The 23,277-nt window shown below is 42.4% G+C and overlaps 1 protein-coding gene across 5 annotated transcripts in view; it reads right to left on the bottom strand.

Moving 5' to 3' along the window:
• Window positions 1–23,277, bottom strand: part of PLCL2 (phospholipase C like 2) — a 194,878-nt gene that overhangs the window by 38,571 nt on the left and 133,030 nt on the right. For all 5 annotated transcript variants that reach the window (XR_006207054.1, XM_042954817.1, XM_042954818.1 and 2 more), the window contains exon 4: window positions 3,870–3,945. Coding sequence is in view for 4 of the 5 variants with exons in the window: in XM_042954817.1 (XP_042810751.1) it covers window positions 3,870–3,945 (76 nt within the window). In the remaining variant the exon portion in view is untranslated. The remainder of the gene's footprint in view (window positions 1–3,869; window positions 3,946–23,277) is intronic.

Below are 23,277 nucleotides of genomic sequence, written 5' to 3'. Positions count from 1 at the left end.
TTGGAAGAACAAGCATGGGTTAGATTTGGGAGACAGAGTGTGTGAAGCATGTTCGCCTGTGCTCACAGGTTTGTACACACTCATGCTTGTACGGCCACACCATTTATTACTTACCCATCCCTGTCACTCATGCGTTGACCCAGACCCACCTGCCCCATACCATTCCTGCATCATCCGACATTTCATCCGTCCCTCCACTGGCACTAGAGTGCTTGACTCTGACAGAATGCTCCCACCCTCCCGCCCGTCCGTAGACCCCTCTTTCACTCCCTCTCTCCTGAAGCCGGTGCTCTCCTACCGCACTATGACTACATCAGAACAGTCCTCTCCTCAGAATTTCTCTAAATGGCAGAGCTTTCTGGAGTGTCTTGGAAGAAGAGGCATCCATCCCCCTTTCTAAGGTCAAGTGTCTCTTGACTGTACTGGATTCCTGCCCCTCTCACTTCTTCCCTCCTTACCCCCGTCTCATCTTTGAATACCTTCCTGTTCACCTCTTCAATGGATCTTTCCTATTTCTAGGGGCATGGCTTTCTTATAAAGATGTCCCTTTAACCCTCTGACCCCGCTGTACTGCCATACTCTCCTCTTAAAAGAGTCGGCTCCGCAGGCTGTCCCCACGGCCCGTCACCCGGTTGTCCCTGCTGTCCTCCCCAGGGTCTCTTTGGGTCACCTGCCTGCCGGGGCCTGCAGGTTCCCAGCCCACCTTGGCTGGGAGTCTTTACTTCTCAGCATTCTTCTCCTGCCTCCCTCCCTCTTCCCAAGAACACCACCGGCAAAACACATTTCTAGATCCAAAAAAACAAATCAATCCCATAGCTGGGAGTCTGAACGTGTCCAAACTGGGCACACTTTTGAACATGTGGCTGGAGGTGGCAGTGTGACTCCTTACTGTCACTTAGCTGTTTAAATGAAGGCTTATCTAGTAAGAATAGAAGTTTGTGTTTAGAAGTTTGAAGTGCTTCTAAAATAATCCTCTCTTACAGCACTTTGGTACCTGTGTCTTCATTCTGTCATTGCCAGATTAAAGTTCTATAAGCAGAACAGCAATTATTTATCAGAAGTAAAATCTCATGCAAATGTTTTTGAGCCCAATACAAATTAGCAATTCTTCATATGACTAATGACTATGTGCCCTTCCGATAACTGTAAACATGAGAAACAAAAGATCAAGGACTCTAAAATAAGCACTTGGGATAACAGAAGGGCTGTGTAGGCGTTCAGCAGTAACTGTGAAAACAAAAGATAATCGTTATGTGCTTCTCAAGATCTTCAAACTCAGAGCAACACGAACCATTACATAGTGGTTATTCTTTTTTGCCTTCCAAGCAAAATTCTTAATAGATAAGACACTTCAGCTTTTTAAATACAAGCAAATATTATCCCTCACTGAAATTAGACATAAAGCTGCATTATGCTAGAGATGAGCAAATTTCATAAATCGATGAAGTTGCAAAAAATTGGCAATAACTCAGACTGTCAATAAATAGGTCTTTTTTTCTGATAAATGCAGTTTCAAATTCTAACAGTCCACAATTCTTCTGGCATCGCATGCGCTTAGGAGAATCAAATCCTTAATACAAGTCAAATCACATTTAGTCAGTTAGTATTCGAGTGACTGCTCTGTGCAAAATGTTAAAACAGGTGCCATGGGTAAAATGCAGAGTAGCTCAATATGCAAACCTGTGCCTTCACAGGTTACTAGCCGGTTTAGAAGACAGACTCCATTAGTAAAACACATAGCAACTGAAACTGTCAGCTAAACCAAACACATTTTGAAGGCTGACTAGAATGGTTAGGTAACATAATTCCTACAATCATAAAAGGTCTCCTGGAAGACTGCTGAGACAAAAAGAAGAAATGTACAGATTGGCAGAGAGGAGGGAGAGAGAAGTCCTACTGGAGAGGTGGCCTGTGAAAATCTGACTAAGGAGAAACACACTGGGAGCGGGGAAGGGCAGCCCGAAGGCCAGCCCGGATGCATCCTGTCACTTCCAGCCCTTCTCACTGCTCCCAACAGCTTCCCAGTTGGGAAGTCTCCCCATGAAAATTTTCTGCACACAGCTATTGTGAACATCAGCTTACAGCTCAATTTCTCTCCTTTTCTGCTAAAAAACCAATCGCTTCCCACTGCCCCCAAAACCAAGTTCAGACTCCTGAGTAACACAGAATAAGTACTCAATACGTTTGAGTATGTGTGATTACTTTCATATCTCCTGCTTGGCTGGAAGGTTCTAAAGGGCAAAAATCAATCTTATTTTTTAATATTTTGGTATGTGATAGCTCTTACAAGTACCTTTGGCATGGTGTAAGTCCAAAACATATTTACTAAATGAATGACGAGATGATTTAATGAAGAGATTTTATACAATAATGGCAAGAGGGGCTGGCCAGTTCGTAGACAACCTTGCATAGTTAAGTTAGAAGTTTAGAGCTGCCTCAACAGACTCTAGTCAGCTAGACGACTTTATGTAAAACAGTGATAGGATAAAAATGGTGTTTGAAGTGTCTCATTTTAGTTGTGGTTGTAGGGAATATTAGCCCAGAAAGGACTAGAAGTAGCAAGATCACTTTGCTAATACTATTTTGCTAACAAGATGAGTAAAACAAGGTGAGGGTTTTCATCTGTTGATTAGTCACTAATGTGAATATTCCTTCAATAAACACCAAAAAAGAAAACCGCCATATATACCTTTGTCTTTGATCTATTTTTGACGAGTTCATTTCTGAGATAAGAGAGGAATCTGTTTTTCAGGCTAGGTGATACTTATGGTCTCTTGATTTTAAAGAATAGCAACAAGGGGTGCCTGGCTGGCTCAGTCAAAAGAGCACTGGGCTCTTGATTTTAGGGTTATGAGCTGGAGCCCTATGCTGGGTGTATAGATTACAAAGAATAAACAAACTTTAAAAAAAAAAAGTATAAAAAAAAAAAGAAAAGCAACCAGAAGCCTTAGAAATTAAAGACAGATATTCTTATTTATGCAGCATAAATACCCTCCACATTAACATCTTCTAAAATGACGCTCTCACAAAATTTGAAAATTGAAAGAATTCCATTTTGTCTATTCTTATTACAATGCAGAACACTTGAGTTTGGGGTTTTATCTCAGCTAAAATTAATTAGATGGTAGCATTTTAAAATCCAGTGTAACATTTTGATGTTAAATTGATGAATTCATCAGCATCTGAAAATGCCAGTGCATTAAAAATTGTCAAGAGGTTGTAACTGGTGCCCACCCTCCTTCCTGAGTACTCATTCCCTCTCTGCTCAAGCCTCACTCACCTTTCCCATCGTGTGCTGGAAGGTCATGGGGGACTAGCACAGGGGACGCTGAGCAGTGGTCAGTGCAGTGGTTCTCCATCTTGGCTGCTTACTAGAAACACTGGAAGCTTTTAACAGCTATGAATTTTTCAACCACACCTCCGGCTGATGTCAATGTATTTTATTTTTATTTATTTTTTTAATGTATTTATTTTGATAGAGACAAAGACAGCATGAGTGAGGGAGGGCAGAGAGAGAGGAAGACAGAGAATCCCAAGCACGTTATGCACTGTGAGCGTGGAGCCTCCTCATGCAAGGCTCAAACTAACAAACCATGAGATCATGATCTGAGCTGAAATCAAGAGTTGGATACTTAACCAACTGAGCCACCCAGGCGCCCCTAGATGTCAATATATTTTAAAAGCTTCCCCTAGGTGAGTTTGTTATCCAGGCTTGAGAAGTAGTGAATTAGTATCTTCTTTAGCCATGGAGAAAATAATTTTTATGCCTGATTTCCTGGTTACCGTGTCAGAAGATAAAATGGTTTAAGGAGCTACATATATGATGCTACTAATTTTATTTTAAAGAGAAGAAACAAACTTCCACTTACCTGCCTTCTGACAATGTACAATCTTTTCATATACAGCGTCTGCATTTTCAATCACTGCCTTGAGGGACTGGATCATCTGCAAAGGGAACATCCAGACACGGGATTACACCTGACAACCGGATGCCAGTCTACACAGGTGCAGGAGGCTCTCCTCTATAAACAGGCTGAGGTGCTGTAGCCATGTGTTCTTTCATCTGCCTTCCCACTATTCAGTTCAAATGTATATGGAAGAAATGAAAAATCATGCATCCCATGTCACGGTTTAAGTAGACTGAGTATCACGTTTCAGACAGTTAGGCTTGTACAACTCTGAATTTGAACCTTGAGCCAATACTGAATGGAGTTTGTTTCAATGTGAAAATCTAGAAATCAATACGTATACACATCTGATCTGTGTTTTAAATTGTATTTTCAGCCATGCATTTTAACAAAATTCAACTTCATCTTACAGAAAGCTCTATGACCTACACACCGTACCCATTTAAGCTAAAATGCCTTCGTCCAAAAATTAGTTTAAAACTTACCATGACAATCAAAAAACAGTATTTATTTAATGCATCACTAATGATATCACTCAAACCAGTATTTTAAATGTTCCTATCAATGATTTCAAAAGATCCGATTTTGAGGAAAAAATAAAAGATCCAATTTTGAGTTCTTATTCCAAATTATACGTGCTTGTTTTAACAGCCAATCTTGAACTTAACAACAAAACAAAACAAAAAAGGATCAGGGCATAGTTGATCAATCATTTTACTTACCAGAACGTTAGGAAAAGATCTGTTTGAAGTAATCTTTTTGGCTCTAAAATCACTATGAAAGTGGGAGAGCCAGATTCAGTTCTCACAGCTCAAATGTGAGCAACTATGACGCTTGCATTCAGCATAGATTTCAATTTTTTCTATTTAAATGTCTGGGTATTTTGCATTATTATATTACTCATCTATTTTATATGACCATTTTATTTTAAATAACAAACACCAATCCATCATTCTCTATTCCTTTAAATTTACTGCCTTGTTTTTCTTTATAGTATTTATCACTAAGTGCCACAATAATCACTTTATAGGAACCAAATATATGTAGGTTGGATTATTCGTATAATTCGAAGAAAGAACACCAAATTTTGATTAGTTACACTTATTTAAACCGAAGCATAATCAACATGCCTCTCAAGAAGTATACCAGATTCTTAAAATGAGTCACACAAGCATTAATCAACTTGTCCACTGTTCTAAGAAAATTATAGTAAACACCAAAAGGTTTAAGGCCAATGAAGGTGTTCATTCATGCCTTCATGCATTTCCATGGCCCAGAGCAGGAAATGGGGACACAGAGACCTACAGGATATGGCCACTATCTTCAAAAAGCCCACAGCCTACTGGAAGAGGATGCACTTTAGAATTCATGATTTTCACATTCACTCTTCAAAATCTGAGTCATGCCTGTAAATTAAAATAGTCTATTTTACAGCTTGACATATTGAACAGGCAATGATAAAAATGAATAGTTAAGAACTCGATTACACCGATATAAAGTCATTTGTACCATGACATCACTTGCATACTGAAAAGGTTCATACCGTCATCAGTAACCTTTTTCAGCCTTGATGTCAGGCCAAATGAGAGATATGAAGAAGCAAGGACTTCTTCAAGCAAGGATGGTGGCTGTCACAGCTAGCTCAGTGTCAAAGAACTGGCCAACTGTGCCTCTATCACTCAAATAGGAAAAAGGAGAAAAATGAAATGAACCTGGTCCTCAAGCAGACAGGCAGCACAGGGGCAGTAACAGAGGGAAGGCAGAACAAAACAGCAGTATTAAGCATAGGCTTACGCATACAGATGCCCTGTGGGGGAAAGGTGGTCAAAACCCCAGTTTTTACTGGGGGTGGTGTGGGCGCAGAAAGAGCACAGATTTACATGGGCTCGAATCCCGGCTCTGCTGTTCATTAGCTGTGTCATCTCCATATTAAATGTCATGGAGCCATAACTCCCTACCTATAAAATGAGTTTAATAAAAGATACTACCTTTACAACGTTGTAAGGATTAAATGGAAGGATGCATGACCGACACAATGAAGACACTTGCAAACAGATGAGACGATGGATTCCCCATTTACCCAGGGGTCATGGAAGAGCATTTTCTGGTAGCCCAAGTTGAGCTGAACGAGCATGCCTTCCCTTCATATGTTCACTGGCAGTGATTCAAACATCCACTACTAATTTTGGTTTTACTCGAAAAGCCTGGTGTGATGAAGTTCAGAGAAACAACAAATCACATTATTATTCTTAGAACATCTTCTGGTGTAAGGTATCTCCAGAGGTTACATAGTTGGGCACCTTTCAGCTACAAAAAACATGCAGGGCTTAAGGAAAGCACATCCATCTCAAGGGTCTGGAGAGAGAAGCTCACCCGCCTCCTGTGTTCTCTAACACTTGAAGGAGCAAACCTTTATTCTTGGGATAATCATTTACCGAGGCTCTCTGAGTATGGGACCCCAAATTAAGTGCTATGAATGAATAAAGAATAGCTGCTGACCCAGGACTATGAGCAAACAATAATCATAACAAAATGCAGTACTGCATCGTAGCTCGTGGGCTATTGGTTGTGACAAAGTTAAATACCCCTAAGTAGGTGGACGGGATATTTAATCCACCAGTGATGTACTTACTGGTGGTGCCACGGCGTCGTGCGGACGCTCTGTTTGTGGCTCGGACTTGAATACACTCTCCACCCCTTATTTACGAGCAGTATATAAAATATGAAGGTGGCTAACACACCAGGGTGGAGAATGCAAACCCAGTGAAAAGCCGTTCCTCTCAGGTCTGGAAGTAAACAGCAGCAGGCATTTGCAGACCATACGAGAGGGGTATTCTGGGTATTCTGGAGGGAACCAGCCTTGGAGAAGGTAAGCACAACAGTAAACAATCAGTGGAACTTAGAGAAGGCAGGAAGAAAACATATCCCCAGACCTTAGCAGAGATGATTCATCTTGCCACACCTGTTACTAAATGTTTTCACCACTTCCTTGGGGAGGAGGAACTGCCAGTTTATATCTTTTTATAGTTTTAGGGTACATGTTTACAGTTAGGGTAAGTACTTACAAATACATTAATATGTAGTAAACCGTTTATAGTTCTTGTCCACAGAGTGAGTTCATTAATCTCAACTCTTGCAGTACCTGTGTAAATTCTTCTGGAGTGAAAGGGCCCCTCCGGGTATTCCTCAGGACCGTGAGCTCCGACAGGTGCACTAAGTTAAGGGTCCAGCAGGCCGAGCGGGCAGGGTACCTACCTACCCAGATGGCTGAGTTCTTGCTTTCACTCAGGGGACAACTAGGACTGAGTGTAGAGCACATGGCACTGAGGCCACAGCAGGGACAACATGGGGGTGCCATTAGATCTAGTGGGGACCAACCTCTGCCTGGGTCTGCTGCTTTATAACAAGCTGTGGTTATAAATAGTACAAGTGCTGGCTGAAGGAATCAAAATGAAAGTAATTCAACGCCTCCTCTGCATCAGGTGCATACCTGGTGCTTTCTATTTCGTCTAATGCTCACAAAAGCCACGTGAGGTGGGTCTTTACGGCGTCAGTTTTACAGATGTGAACACTTTAGACCTGAGAGTTAAGCTACTTTCCCAAGGTCCTCTGGTAAGATGGGCAAAGGGACTGCAACTAGGAAACCATGAATTCTGCTTGACCTCAAAGCCTCTGCTTTTCCACAGCGCTGGGACCGGCCCTGCCATACGAGTAGCAACTGTGCAATTAAGATGAGGAAAGGGCAGTCCAGCCAGAAAGACCTACGGAAGCAGAAAGGAATTTAGTAACTCCTGGCAGGTGCTACACACATTAGGTGGTATAATCACAGCTACTGACTTTACCCCTGAATTTTCTTTTCAAGTAATATTTCTGTGAAGTGCGTTGGGAAAACATCTTTCAAAAATGACAACAATAAACAATTTGGTTGGCTCCACTTAACAATTCATTATTAAGAGAAATCATAAATGAGAGAAATCAGTTATGTTTAACATGAAACTACTAGAATAAGCATTTCAGAGTAGACAAAAGCAAATACATGGAGAGCGATATCAAGAGATGAGTCAAAGGGAGAAACCGCTTTAAATTATCTTATTTTCTCTGTACATATGACATTACTATGTCAACATAACGCAAGGCCCAGGAGAGTGGTTGGTTTTAGAAGCATTATTTACATTAATGCAAATGCATTTCCATCAGTCCCTTTTAAATGCAGAGGTGTGGGTCTTGGCTCAGCAATCAGATCATCCTGCCGCTTGCCCTAGTGACTTACTGCACGGACAGCTCATGTTTATGAAGTACAATATGCGTTTGTGTAGTTGTGTAGTTGTTGCTAACAGATTTTATATTAGTGTCCATTTACCAGTAACTCCTACATTTCTGGAAGCAATGCATTAGGAAAATCTATAGACTTCACATAGCCCAGAAACCCATTTCACAAATTTGATCCACTCTAATATAAGATTTTAATACAGGACTCAGATGAAAAGCTGGAAGTTTCAACTAACGGCAAATAGAAGTTCGTACTTTATTAAGCTGGACAGAAACCAGAAATGCCTTTCATTAAGAATGTTCTGTTTTGGGGCACCTGGGTGGCTCAGTCGGTTGAGCATCTGACCTCGGCTCAGGTCATGATCTCGCAGTTTGTGAGTTCGAGCCCCACGTCGGGCCCTGTGCTGACAGCTCGGGCCTGGAGCCTGCTTCGGATTCTGGGTTCCCCTCCCCTCAGCTGCTCTCCTGTTCACACTCTGTCTCTCTCTCAAAATAAATAAAGATTAAAAAAAAAAAGAATGTTCTGTTTTGAAAGTAACTCCCCATGTTAATATAAGGCAAACTTCTCCACTTAATGGGTATGGCTATAAGAACTGCTATTGTATTAATACAGTTTATTTCACTCAATTTCTATAGACTGCTTCTTTATTTTTTGCTTTGAAATTTACACATCAAGTAGGAAAATTCTGTTTTCAGGACAGGCAAGTCCACAGTTTTATGTAAGGATCTTATGTCTAATTTTGGACAGTGCACCAAATCTCCTTTCATCCCAGGCACACAGATTTTGATAATTAAAAAAAAAAAAATTGCCAATAATTTCAAGTCCTTGGGTGAAAGAAGTTTAATAATAACAATAATAACATCTTCTGAGTTCTAGAATTTTCCCTTTATTGTGCTTTCACTTCCATTTCAGACAGAAAATGCCTCCCTCATAAGACTTGGCTTTGCCTGTCCCCATCTTCACACACGGCCGCCGCTGCTGCTTTTGCTGTAGGTGTTTCTAAATAAAGTTACAAAGTCTGAGAAGAGCTAAAGCTCTTACAGGAGGGAATGTCTAGGTAACAAACAACGTTTGTTCCTTAACACAGGTTCTGTGACTATGTGACACACAACAAACTCAAGTAATTGAGCATCATTCTCAAACTTGGCAAAGGAGAGGCAAGAGAAACGATACACCCGCCCCCATCTCTGAACACCTCCCGGGTTCCAACGCTGTCATGGAGATCGATGGCAGGCCTTAGTGGACAGTGAATGTCCAAGTGGCAGGTACCCTGGTTTGGGTACTGCCAGGCTCAGGAAAGACCCAGGGAGGACTGGACCAAAGCACAGCTTGCCTCTCAGGACTCTAGGATTAAATAACAGAACCGCAAATGGGAATCAAGCATCAAGGTCTTCAGAAGACCAACTAATTCAGTCCAAAGCAGAGTTCTCCACCCAATCAGAATTATCTGTGTGGAGTCTCTAACGCTCAATGTCATTGGAGGACTGTCACCCTGTGCTACATAGCCCTACAAAGCAAGTCAGTTCCCTAATGCTGAGAATGGGACAGAAAACAGGGAAACTCCCTCAGGAATCTGTAAATTTTGGTTCTTTTTTCTGTGCTCTTGAAAATAATCTCTCTCCAAGTTAACAATACTACCTTTCTTTTTAACACTTTACAATAATTATTCCCATGTGGCTGAAGAACTTTAAAATCGAATACAAGAACACTAGGATCCGAGAGTGTGAAACTGAAATTCAGAGGTAACATTTTCTTTCAGTAAAATTTCAAAGCACAGCAAAATATCACAAAGTTGAACTAATGGAAGACAAACCATTTATGAAGTTATTGTTGGAAAAGGAAACATAGCTTTTAATACTTGAAAATAATATAAAAGTCACACACTTGAATGGGGGTGTAAAAGTTATATCACCCGGGGGTCTTTGCCCAGGAGCATGCTACAGTTAAACCCAGCCCCCTCCCCAGCTCACACAAGGGGAGGGCTTTGGCCACATTTTGCAAAGAGCTGGTCGCCATCCGGGGGCCGAGGTATGCCGTGTCATTAATGGCTGTGGCCATTGTCCCTTCTAGCAAGGTCACCATGAAAACACTTTCCACAGAACAAACGGTTTCCAGAATAATCTGTCCGTTTCCTCTTGAAACTTCACTTCTATTTCCACATTTTCCACTATACAAATCATAGAAAAGTATAGGAAAAAACCTATATAATAGAAAAGTTATAGAAAGGACCTAAAGCTCTGCCAGATGAAAACCACTACTGAATGTTAATGAACACAGAGAGAGGAGCATCGGTGGCTACTGTCGCATATGGGGCCCCTCTGCAGGCATGGTGGGGAGCGGGCAGCATACGAATCAATGCAAAATATCATTAAGCTCTCCAAGCATTTCCATTCACGTTAGAGGAAAACAGGGAAATGTGGTTAGAAAAGGAGAGAAGCGTCAGCTTGGATGGGGTACAGACTTTCAGCTTTGTGCAGAGACCAAAGGTGCAGGGAGAAGTGCAGGGAGAAATGCAGGGTCGAGGGCGTGAAGGTGGGGACAGGCCTCAGGCAGGAAGCCAGGGCAGGAGAGGCATAGGAGGTGGTGGAGGGGCTGGGGAGAAAGGCTGAGAGTGGGAGACTGTGTGGGGGACAGAGCAGGACTCAGGGACCAACGTGCTGTGGGCACAGAGGATGAGCCAAAGCCTCTTTCCTCTTAGAGGGGCAACTAGACAGATGAGACAAACTTAACCCACCCACAGCTGTAAAGCATTTCACCGTTTCCAAAGTGTCTTTCCTACTGTTCACTCATCTAGGATGTGGAGGTCCTCCTTGGTTGGTCTGAGCTGGTGGTCACAATGGTGAAAATGTGTAGCAGCAATCAGAAACTCGTGCGGTGGCTTGGTTCTGGCATTGGAGAACTGGGAATGTTCTGCACAGAGGTGGCAGCTGAGATGAAAACATGTATGCATCTCCGAGGGAGGGATTTCAAAGATAAATGAGATGAAAACATCACAGTGCTGTTCCAGATCACTTAAATTAATAAGCAGAGAGAACCAATGTAAGAGACACAGCAGGAGTGGTCAGAGGGGAAGGAACAGAATGAGGATATTAAACATTTACAGATGTGTGAGGAGAGTTTCTGGAAGGAGGGGAGGACTAAGCATTAGGAGCTCTGGATTTGGTCATTTGGTAACTGTGGAGAATATAATTGCAGTACCCATAGTTCTGCTATAATGGGACATACAGGCTCCTAAAAATCACTGCACTACACAAAGTTATGCAGTGGGAAAAATGGGGTTAGGGGCCCAGCACTCAAAAAGCTTGCAGTGACATATTTAAAACAGACAGGAGCTGAATAAAAGTGATAGCCCGGCTCCACGTGTGTTAAATAGTTAAGGAATGCAAAACTACTGCAGTGCACATGGCACCTGACCCTGAAAAAGACCTGAGGTTTGCTCGGGAAGTGGGTGGTAGGACGGCTGCAGCTCGCGGGTCATGGGAAGTGGAGGAAAGGTGATGTGACATCTGAGGCAAGGCTGTAACAGCAGGCGTGGACAGGCACAGCTAGAAGCCCGTTCAACTGACTGGGGGAGCCGGGTGCCCTGTGAGGTGTGGATGTGCACGCAGGTCAGCCACGTGTACTTTTCCAGGCTCACCAGGGTTTCCTGTGGTCAAAACTGTGCGCACACACACACACAAAATTTGACTTCGGTTAAAATTGTTCCTTACTGTATCAATCACATTCAAGTAGATTTTGCATCGTCACAACAAGTGTTAGTGTCGAACGGACTACTGGAGGTTCTTTCAGAATCTTTCTGAAGTTTCTTTTTTTCAAAATCTCCCATGCAATTTCATCGTGAAGTGCAGTTAGACTCTCAGTTTCTATGAGATTCAACCGAAGCATGGTTTTGGCATCGTATAAGCCTGCCCCAAGCCTGCCCCCAACTATTTTAACAATCTTTTTTTTTTTTTTTTTAGTTTTGGCCAGAGAATAGATGTCAAGTGCTATATAAATCTGGAGCGAATTCTGAGTTATGAGTGACCCAGGGTCCACATTCAGGAAGCCAAGAATTCTCTAGCTTTTCAATATGCTCTGATTTTTTCATAAAGTTCACTTCAGAGCTAGGGTGGTATATGTGCCTAAGGAATGAATGTGGCTCCCCTGGTAGATAACTTTTATTTAAATATTGGTACAATACAAATCTCTTATGCACTACATTTCAGATCAAATCCTGTAAAGTAACACACCATCTCATGTGTAGGTATCTAGTTGAATTTTCACACGACATAAAGCCTCCTCAACCACAAATCTTCGTCTCCATCTACCACTTCTCACTTTCGCTTAATACAGAATCACATTTACAATACTTAGAAAGGGCTGCGTTTCACAGATTAAACCTCCAGTTTTAATTAAACTGCAGTTTCTGAGGTGAATCACCATGTAAACAAAAGACGAAGACATTATGTTTGTTATACACACAGCAATATAGGTTTCTCCTGTACTCACCTAAAATACCACTTGGATTCAGTAAAAAATTCATGAAAATCAATAGTGTCATGTAGTCAAAACAACCAAGTTATTGCCCTAGGTTCTTGCTTTCTAGTGGTTGCTGTGCCACCAGGTACCCAAGGAGGGCCCAAATGTGACATGTGTGGGGATTTCTGAGCAGTACTTCCAATGTCAGCCACTAGAAGTCCTTAGTAATACACATCTGCTGGGCTGGGAGGGAGGAGAAAGGAGCAGAGGAGAGAAAACATCACAAAGGGAAAACCGGGTTTGGGAGGAGCACTATGTAGAGGAATAAAAGAAAAAAAAAAAAAAGACAAAATCACAGAGGAAGAGCTCAGAGGAATTAAAACAATAAATGCACCAGGGTGATTGATCTTATCAAAAATCATACTTTAAATCAGATAGGAACATTTTAATTTATGCAGACAACTGAATAATCTAGAAAGCTACAACCAAACTTGGATTTAAAAGGAATTCATTCCAATTTCTAGATTAATTGGGATTTAGCATTACCACAGGTCTCCATATGTTCCCAAACATGTTTAAATAGACGGCGAGCTGGAGAAGCAACACTGTGCAAAATAGCTTGGGGGAAAACAAGGGGGAGTGTGGAAAAACCTAGAGTTCCAACAGATCAAAAGATTAGTTATAAAGCCAGTGTATAGATTTTAAATGTTTATCCTACTCTAAACTGTTGGCAAAGTTTTGAAACTTCTGAATAGTTTTAGCTTCAGGAAGTACACAGAATTTCAAAAAGTTGAAAAGAATTTTAATCTTGTGCTGTTTCTGGTCCTTGTACAATACGATATTCTAAGAAGACAAAAATCATTGAAAATTAAGCAACAAAATGGAACCTAAGCTAGGTTCCCAAAAAGGAACTCCAATGCAATTATAGAACTATGCAGAAAAAGTATACAATAATTCCTACTAGTTCCTGTAATAATATGTTGTGCTGTACTTTTCTGTGTGGAGAACACATATATAGTTAAGTTCAAATGCACTGAAATTATAATAATGCTGTTATCTCTCCATGTTATGGTCAGCCTTATACTCATCACGGAATAACCTGCTATGCTACACAGCATCACTTGGTGTTTACATGATTACTGTGGGAAGACTCACGATATTCTCACACTCGACGGGCTGAGTCATCGTGCACCATGGCTGCCTCGTGGAGACCCACACACAAACCCTACCCTCTCCAGGCTTTGGGTCATGTCAGCCTCTTAAGGCTGTAAAAAACATCTCCCGCTTTCCTAACTTAATAACGATATGCTCTCAGGACACCCTCAGACCATCTCAGCATGATACCTAAGTGCACCTGTGCTCAAGTATCCTCTGTGGTCAGGACAGAAGGAAGGGAGAGGAGTACAGAGGGACTCAGCAACTTGCAAAGGAACTTTGGCCTCGGCCTGAAGGGCAGCCAGGCACAGTCCAGTGGGGACGCAGTCTACATAGTCAGCTGCTCCTTCTGCCTCCAGTAAATGCCTGCAAAGCCGGAAAGAAGGGCAATGCACCACTGTAGCTCTCCAGTCTCGGAAGTTTTCAGGATAGTGAGTTCAGAGGCTACATCTTGGATGGACAGCATAAAAAGTGAACTGATAAGAATGGCTTAAAACATGGCCAGAATCATCCCTGCAGGAAGAAAGGGGAACTTGAGCTCGTTAAACCCAATTATTCAGTGAGCAAGCTACTTCCGGAGAAAGATTAGGAACTTCTGGATGCTACATTAACTCTTTCAAGTCACCAAGGACCATTTGGAGTTCTGACATGCTTGTTTAAAACAATTATTACTACATTAATTAAATTTCAAAAGATACAATTAGAATTAAACATAGTACCACTTTTATTACTGTCTACTTATAGCAAGCCTTTTCTCCAAGGGCATCACGGTGATCTAGAAACTCCTAATTAACAGAAGGTAATTCAATCATAGTTTTACTGTAAGGTATCATTAGTTTCTCTCAGGTCTGTGTAACTAAGTATAGACGTTAGTTAAAAGAAACAAGCAATTGGAGGCTTCTCTGTAATGAAAAGCAGGTTTTGGTTTTTTTTGTTTTGTTTTGTTTTTAGCACAGTGAAGTGTCCACAGTATTCCAGGAATGACAGAGCAAGCAGGAAGACAAGAACGCAGTCAGCCAGCTACTAGAGTACTTACTGTATAAACCCAGGATTTCTTTCTCCTGTTGACCAAATAACTCACGTGTTCCCCTGTCTTCCCCTTTCAGAGAAGACAAACAGCTTGCCTAGTAAGGTGGTGGGAGACCTTACCTTCTGCTTTTCACTTTGTAATTCTAACCCTGCCTTTATGAACTGGAGTAGCCATGCAGCAAAGCTGCTGCTCTGAAGTTTGCAGTGGTGTTAAAATATGCAGACAAAAAGGTCTTACAGCTTCATGAGCTGCAGGTTTCTAGCGTTTGAAAACTAGTAATAACATGATCATGACTCAATTCTCAATTTATTGAGAATTTATTGTGGTCTGGTCTACTTACATATAATTTCATACCCTTTGAGGTGGTGATACTATGCCCATTTGAAGATGAAGAACTGGACTTGCCCTCGGTCACACAGTAAGCACCAGGCAGGGACTATCTCATCATCAGGGCTCATATTCTTTGCTAGCACGACCCCCAACCCCAAAACCCATTCATATACTTCCGAGGGTGTAGGGTCTATATTTCCTCCTTCATTCCCCAATTCTGGTCGCGGGGTCTTTACATAAGAAGAATTTTGTGCACAGGTATTCACATTCCCTGCACACCTGCCCAGATGGTCTGTACTCATTGAGATGTGCCCTTTGCAAAACACACCAGGGCATTGTCTTCTGCTGGGCACCTGTTGCCTTCACTCAGCTCACCATGGCAGGTGAGATAAGGACAAAGCCAAGAATTTCCCAAGGTGGGGCCAGAGCTGGCGGACTGTGTGTGTGTGTGTGTGTGTGCGTGTGTTTTCGGCAGAGTCTGGTTTCTTCACCCAGGAGCACAGGAGTGTGGTACACCTCACTTAAGCATGGGCAGTGAATGTCAGCAATGAAGAGGCTGGGACAATTGAGGGACAGGGTAGCTGTGTGGCATTCAAGTACTTCTCTGCTTGGTCCACCAGGAGCCTATGCCCACCTCTTAGCTCACATGACAATCGATGGATAAGCATGCTTTGTAAAATCCTAAAACACTACACATGTATGAGCAATGTCCCCATCCTGGGCTGGCTTCACTGAATCAAGCTGTTCTCCTGTCTGGCTGGGTGAACAACTAGGGCTCTCCCCTCCTGTCCTCAACTCTGCTATATTTTCCTCTTAGGACATATGAATTTTTTAAGTAGGGAATTTCAGACGCAGCAAAGTCCTCTGGCAAAAGGCAGGGGAGAGTTGAAGCTCTGAACAAAAAGATAAATGATTTGGGGAAGGGGACTCTCATGCCTGCCTTCCCATCTCCCCCAGTTCTAGTCCTGAGCCTCCTGCCTCCAGCCTACCCTCCCCCCCTCCCCCCGCCCCAGGCATCTCAGGCGTCCTCTTCTTTTTGGACCCACAGAAGGCTCCACTCACCGTCTTAGGACATGGGGGCTGCCGTCTAGGACACAGCCTGGAAGAGCAGAGTGGTAGCTCCACCCTCCAGCCCCTGGCCAGTCCCCAAACCTAACCTCCCAAGGAAGACCACTGGTGATGGTACCAATGAGCCAAGTTTGGGAAAATGTAGGCACTGCGGGGCAGGGAGACAGGGTAAGAACACCTGATCTGTGTCCCAGAGAGCAAGGTCATTTTCATCCATTCATTCATAGACAAACTTTGAGCGCCCGCTCTGTGGCAGGCTCTGCTGTGAGACAGAGCGGTGAACAGGGCACACACTGTCCCTGCCATCCTGGAGCTCCGATTCATGGGCGGGGGAGAGAAGTACCTTAAAAAAAGAAATCAAACCAACGAATGCATAATTACAAGCTGCAGTGAGTGTGAGAAGGAAATGAACAGCATGAACCAGCAGGGTGTGGGAAGCTACAGAGGGCCCTCAGCACAGCCTTCCCATTTCCTCCGGTGGGAGAGGGCTTCACAGGCTTGGTCTCCACCCCGGCACCCTTTATAATCCCCTCCCTGATGAGACAGCTTTAAATAGAAGGTGGTTCGCACAGCCCGGATTTTATCATTTGAGAGACAGCCCTGCTCCCTGTTCAGGGAGGGGAGAAGGAATCCAGGTGTTTTCAGAGAAGATGGCAGAGCCTGCTTGCGAACTCCACCCAAACCCCCTTCTCTGCACCCCTACACCCTCCCCTGACAAGAAAGGTTTGATCTGACTATAAAAGGAGCACTACTTAAACTGGATTCGTTGGCTCATTTTTTTTGGTCAATGTTTATTTATTTTTGAGAGACAGAGAGAGACAGAGCATGAGCAGGGGAGGGGCAGAGAGAAGAGGAGACACAGACTCCAAAGCAGGCTCCAGGCTCCAGGCTCCGAGTCGGCAGCACAGAGCCTGAGGCGGGGCTCGAACTCATGAACGGTGAGATCGTGACCTGAGCCCATATTGGGACACTCAACCGACTGAACCGCCCAGGTGCCCCTCCTTGGCTCATTTTTAATGCCTTATTACCAGGCGGCATAAGCAGGATGACATGCTCACTACGTGTGAAGTTAAGTTAGTTACACATGTTACTGGATTATAACACAAAACTCCGGTGGATTGTCTCCATTCCCACTGACCTAGCGTACTTGCCTCATGAGCACTAGAAGCGATCAGAGCAAACGTTAATTGTCACTGACTTTTCTCTTGCAGTTTGTGCCTCTGGTGTCTGTAGGCTCCTCCCCATCAAAATGCTAAGTGAGCGTTACTGCTGCAGGGGCTCCCTGGGATGGGACTCAAGCCACCACAGCACTCTCGGCCAACCAGGTTAACAAGTAGGATGATGTTCTTTTGGAACAAAATTCAAAGTGCGCGGAGCACGGAATTTTAAAAAACAAAAATAAAACCTTTAGGATTATAATTTAAACTGGTGAAAGTGAATATAGGAACCAGTGCATTAAAATACCCTAGGGATTTTTTTCTCCCGATCCTCTTTTTGAGGGGTTGGCTAATTCTTTCTGCAAAGGAGGAGACAGCAGGTATTTTAGGTTTTTAGGCTCAGGCTTAATTTCTGTCTCAAAGACTCACTGCTGCTGCTGTGGTACAAAAGCAGTCACAGAACATGTATCATGGATGTGGCTGTGCTCTAATATAACTTTGTTTTCAGACACTGAAATCTGAATTTCAAATGGTTTTAGCAAGTCATACAAGTATCATTTTTCTATCTTTTTCAGTCATTTAACATGTAAGAACCATTCTTCACTCTCAGACCATATGAAAACAGGCGGTTGCCAGTGCGGCCCACAGGCCACGGTTTCCCAACTGTGCCCTAACACGTTACAAGATGCACCATTTGGTGATATCGGACGAAAAGGGTTCAGGAGAACATAGCTCGATATGTTACTTGCACATTTTATCCAAGACCATGAAAAAAATCAAGTCCAGCTAGTATTTTTAAAAGGATAAACGTATCTTATGATATATGCAAGCAAAGGAAAGCTTTGGTTATGGAGAATCCTAACATTGGTCAAAGACTTCCACCGACTCATAGCAAAGACAGAGAGCTCCGTTTTAGGAAATCAACTAAAAATCAGTTAAGTACCACCCTAGTACCATTTAGTTAAATACTCAAATAGCTACATCTCTTCACAAAGATAGGTTTGTTTACTTGTTTGTTTTTGCTTTTGGCACCAGATAAGTGATTTAAAAGCGAAAATCATTTGGTGCCCATATGATGATATAAAGATGTGTCACTCCACACGGCCATCCTGCCGTGAGGGGGTGTCGCAATTTTAAAGAAAACCAGAATAATCAAAGCTGATATCAAAGAAAATACTGGAATTAAAGATTTCTGCAAGTTGCTAAAGGATTTCCTATATAAAATCTCCACATAAAAATCTAAACCATTTAGCCCTAAAGATGTGACTAATACTAAATGTAGTAGGGAAATAAATATTTGAAACTACCTAACATGTTATTTTTAAGTTCATTGGTAATTAAGCTTGTAGAGTTCAACTTAACTCTGAACACATCATATCGTCCACCCACTGAGTTTACCGTGAGAGTAGTTTTCCTATGGTTCGGAATTTAAAATGCCCCAATTAAGTTAGAAAAGACTTCAAAGCCGTTGTTAAGTGCTATTCTTATTCCTGATAAATTCATGTGGTCATGAAATCAGATTTCTGATATTAAAGGTGGCTATTTCTGTGGGGTGAGTGGCATTAATTATTTTACAACAATATGGGGGAATAAAAGTGAACAGAATGAAAAACAGGAGCTGTTAAAAGAGAATGAGTGACAGTTTCTGTAATCCCCACCGAGAGAGAGGCGTCCGTGTGCAGAGGGCAGTCACCACCCAGGCTCGTGCAGACTAGAGAGGTTTGGTGAGGCTGAGGGTGTGCATTCCTGCTCATACGAAAACAAGAAATAAGGAAGCTACACGCAGGGCTGATTTTTATTTCTCTCATGAGCATGAGGTCAAATGTACATATCAACAAAACATAGGTTTCAAATCTCATGTAGTGTCAAATGTTATCTATTACCCACATCTAGCTGTGGAGAAAAATCACTACCTCATTATTCAAAAGGCTGTGGAAAAACACCGTTAAAATTTTCTTTTCCAGTTCATAACCAGGGACATAAAAGGTCAGAAATGAATATACCCCTACTGCCCAAGAAAAGATGCCAGAAGATAGTTCAAGTAAGTGTCTAGAATTACATTTTCTCAAAAACAATTCTGAAATAGACGTTTTTTCATCTAAACTGGTTACTTCGATAGCTTCATTTTCATGGAGTTGGTTCCATTCAAATTATCCCATTTCTTAGAGAATTGTCTTCTAAAGTGTGATTGCATGTCCAAAGAGCATGTGCCCAAAACAGAGGAGCTCATCACTGCATTTACAAACAAGTCTGTGTATCACCACTAACAATTTTATACAAGTATCTGGTGTAACTTCAATCTTTTTAACTCAACTCCAAATTACACTTGCAACTGAATTTCTAAATGGAAAAGCATATCCCGTTCTAAACTACACAAAAATGGGTGGTAATAAATCAAGTTAATCGGTGAATGGATCTCACACTGAGAAAGTCAGGGAATGATACTGAAAACATCAAGATTCTAAACAATAAAAATCATATTATCACTGTAGTTTACATGCTTTCTAAACTTTAATCTGAAGATGGACAATGGGACACAATGAAGTATTAAACAATTCATCCTTTTGATGAATCTTTGACCAAAAAATACTTCTGAACAGAAACTCTCATGTGTCATTCCTAATTGCTAATTGTAGCCAGCACTTTGAAGCCAGCACCGGTGGCAAACTATCTCCATTTCACTGTCTGGAGAACATTCTGAAGCCCAGATGGAGCTGGACACGAGGGCAAAGGCAGCCACTTCTCCGAGGTGGAATGGAGAACCGCCACAGGATTGGCTTCCCCAACTCCCCACCTGGTCAGAAACTGCCCCCGTTAGGAAAACTACTTAAGTTCAACGGTGAAGACGCATTTCCTCGGTCCTCCAGTGGAGTGTGGCCCAGGAAGTGCCTGGTGTTTCGAAGGGGTGCCCATACTTGGGGAGCTCCAGGGTTTCCATCTCAGGTCTCTGCAAGCTTACCGAGATGCAGATCAACACACTGGTTTCTCTTCCCAAGTAGCAGCCGGTAGCTAGCTGCAAGTTGAGGTGGCACAGCCACCTGTGTACCAACAGCAAAGGTTAGAAGTCAAGGAGAGACACAGCCGTGCGCTGGGTCCAAGGTTAGAGGATCAGAGGGTCCCCAAGCAAGGGGAGAAGCAGGCTGAACGCATCAGTGAGCTATGAAGTGCATGTTCTAGGTCAGCTGATCTTCATTTCTGTGAATCTAAAAGGATATGGAACTCACGAGCTGTGTAAAGACACACAGACTATCACGTGCTGGAAGCCAATTAGGTTTTTTGTGTCTTTGATCATTGCTTTTCTGGTGAAAAAGGATTTCCACAAAAGAGGACAATCACACCCACAAAACTAGATGTAGAGATGATACCATTCTGTGGACACTACAAAAATAATTCCAAGCTTTAACATGTCAAACAGATTCTGGACACTGTAAAAACATTTTTTCTTTTAAGAGCTGTAGGTTATTAATAGTGTTTGATGGATGTTTTACTAGCAAATCAAAAATTCTGATTCTGGGAAACTTCAATTGCTAGAGGAATACATGACATACATGTCCTTAAAGTTATTTTTCTCTTCTTTTTCTCGCTTCACAATATTAGGCTTAACATAACTTCATTAATCCAAACACACCAAACGGATGCTACCAAGATGCTCTAAGAAGAATGTTATTGGCTTATAGCCAATAGCAAAGGTCACAGAGAACAATCTGGCTCTGTTTCTCTTGATGATCACAATCCCTTTAGCTAACAGGGTTCTTAAAGTTGTCATATCATAATTCTAACTCTACCTTCTGGCTCCTTTCCGGGTCTTTCTCTAGCTGGTATTTCAGGACCGTCTTTATAGCGATCCAGAAGATGTGCTGCAGGGGGGAGGGAAGCAGTGGGGAGGGAATGCTGATAACGGGGGGGGGGGGGGGGGGGGGGGGGGGAGGGCGCGGGGCTGCAGCAGGAACATAGGTGTTATGGGGAGAGCGTAAAGTTATTTTTTCCCCACATGTATGGTCATATTTTATAAACCATTTTGTGGTTGGTGGCGCCTGGATGGGAGGAAGAAAGGAGCAGTGAAGGAGAAGTGTCTCTTGAAGTCCTGAGTGACTGGAGGGAGCTATGAGATCCCTCCATGGCAAGAACCAGCCTTAAGGTGAATGGGGGTGAGGGAGAGGATGGCAAGCGTTAGAATGATGTTCTTTAGGGGCGCCTAGGTGGCTCAATCAGTTAAGCATCCTACTCTTGGTTTTGGCTCAGGTCATGGTCTCACAGTTCGAGAGTTTGAGCCCCACAGCGGGTTCCACGCTGACCATGCAGAGCCTGCTTGGGATTCTCTCCCACCTTCTCCCTCTCTGCCCCTCCCATGCTCTCTCTGTCTCAAAATAAAGAAAGAAAGAAAGAAAAAAGAATGATTCTTTAGTAAGAATACAGAAAGAACCCTTTTACAACCCACCCCCCTCCAGGCAACAAGTGGCCACTTTGTAGAGAAGCAGAGGGAAAGAAAGTGTGAGAGACTGAGCATTTACAGTCCAAAGTAGATGATTAAATCAATACAATGGATCAAGTTTACTAAGTGAATGAAAACTGAGGAATACCCACCTCCTTCCTGAAAGAGACAGGAAAGGTACATTTTTCTTTGCTACCTGAGTTGAGTGTGAAGTTTGCACTTATCTGCCACAGAGGCATAAGGTCATGTGAAGATGAACTGGCCACAGAAGTGAGAAGACCACAGTGCTACCTTCTCTGCTCAATGAACATTTACTTACTCACAGTCTAGTGGAAACAAAACATTTACTAAATAAATTAGGATAAGGAAACTAAATGCTTCCTCACCGTTTCGAAAAGCCACCAGTATACATCCTGACTGAGCAAAAGAACGGTGTATATTATTTACAGAGCAAGGAACGCTGTTTTAAATATGTGTACAGTCCTTTTATTTTTTTAATTTCCTGGAAGGGTTCTTGACAGAAAGAAGAACTTAGCAAACCACGCAAGGAGGCACCTTTACCCAATGCAGAAACCTGAAATGCTTCTGGTCAAGGCGAGACAATATTAAAAATAAACTTTGAAGAAATTACATAAGAGCAAAATCTAAAATGCAATGTGGAATTTGATGGGAACAGGTAATTCCTCTGTTCTTGGATAGGAAAAAAAAAATCACAATACTTCAATGATCTTAGTTTTATCAAAAATGTAGTAGTGTTCTCTTACATAAAGCATGGTTTAGAATGAAGTTCCCTAACTTTTCTGGAGCTTTAGGTTTCAGATTCAGTGAGATTAAGTGTTTGCAAAATAAGCAATCTAGCTCTGCCCCTTTAAAAAGCAAAAGAAAGGCTCTAAACAGAGAAGTAAAACAGCAGAGACCCACCAAATACATGGCCCCAAACCACTGCACAGCTCCCCTGGTGGCCTTCCTTCAAATGAAATCTACCCAAGAACTGCAGTGATTTCAAGAGCAGGCTCCCATTTCTCGTTTGCCAATATGGTTAGACAGCTCCAACCATATTACTCTTTCCTAGCTTACTTCGAAATTTTAAATCAGACTGCTGGTACATCACATGCTACAGTGCTTGCTTAATACCGTTTATCATTTCTTGCCTGAAGACACCATCTGACAACACGTTGAACACCATTAAGGTTTTCATGTCTGTCCTCCCAGAGAGTTCAGAGCTGGGTATCAGATTTCGTTGATAAAAATTGCTATACAATGAAGTCTCTCTTTCAAAGGTACTGTCAGCCCTTAAAATGCTATTCTTGTGTGTGTGTGTGTGTGTGTGTGTGTGTGTGTGAGTGTGTGTGCACGCGTGCACACACGCACATAAGAATACTTCTGAATATGTGCTTCTCAGTTTCTGTGGAGACATGTAAGACTAGAAAACTGATCAGAAATAGTCTATAGTCACCACTGTGTGCACA

The sequence above is a fragment of the Panthera leo genome, chromosome C2, assembly GCF_018350215.1.
Source record: "Panthera leo isolate Ple1 chromosome C2, P.leo_Ple1_pat1.1, whole genome shotgun sequence".
NCBI classification, from domain to species: Eukaryota; Metazoa; Chordata; class Mammalia; order Carnivora; family Felidae; genus Panthera; species Panthera leo.
This window is presented reverse-complemented; position numbering and strand designations above follow the sequence as displayed.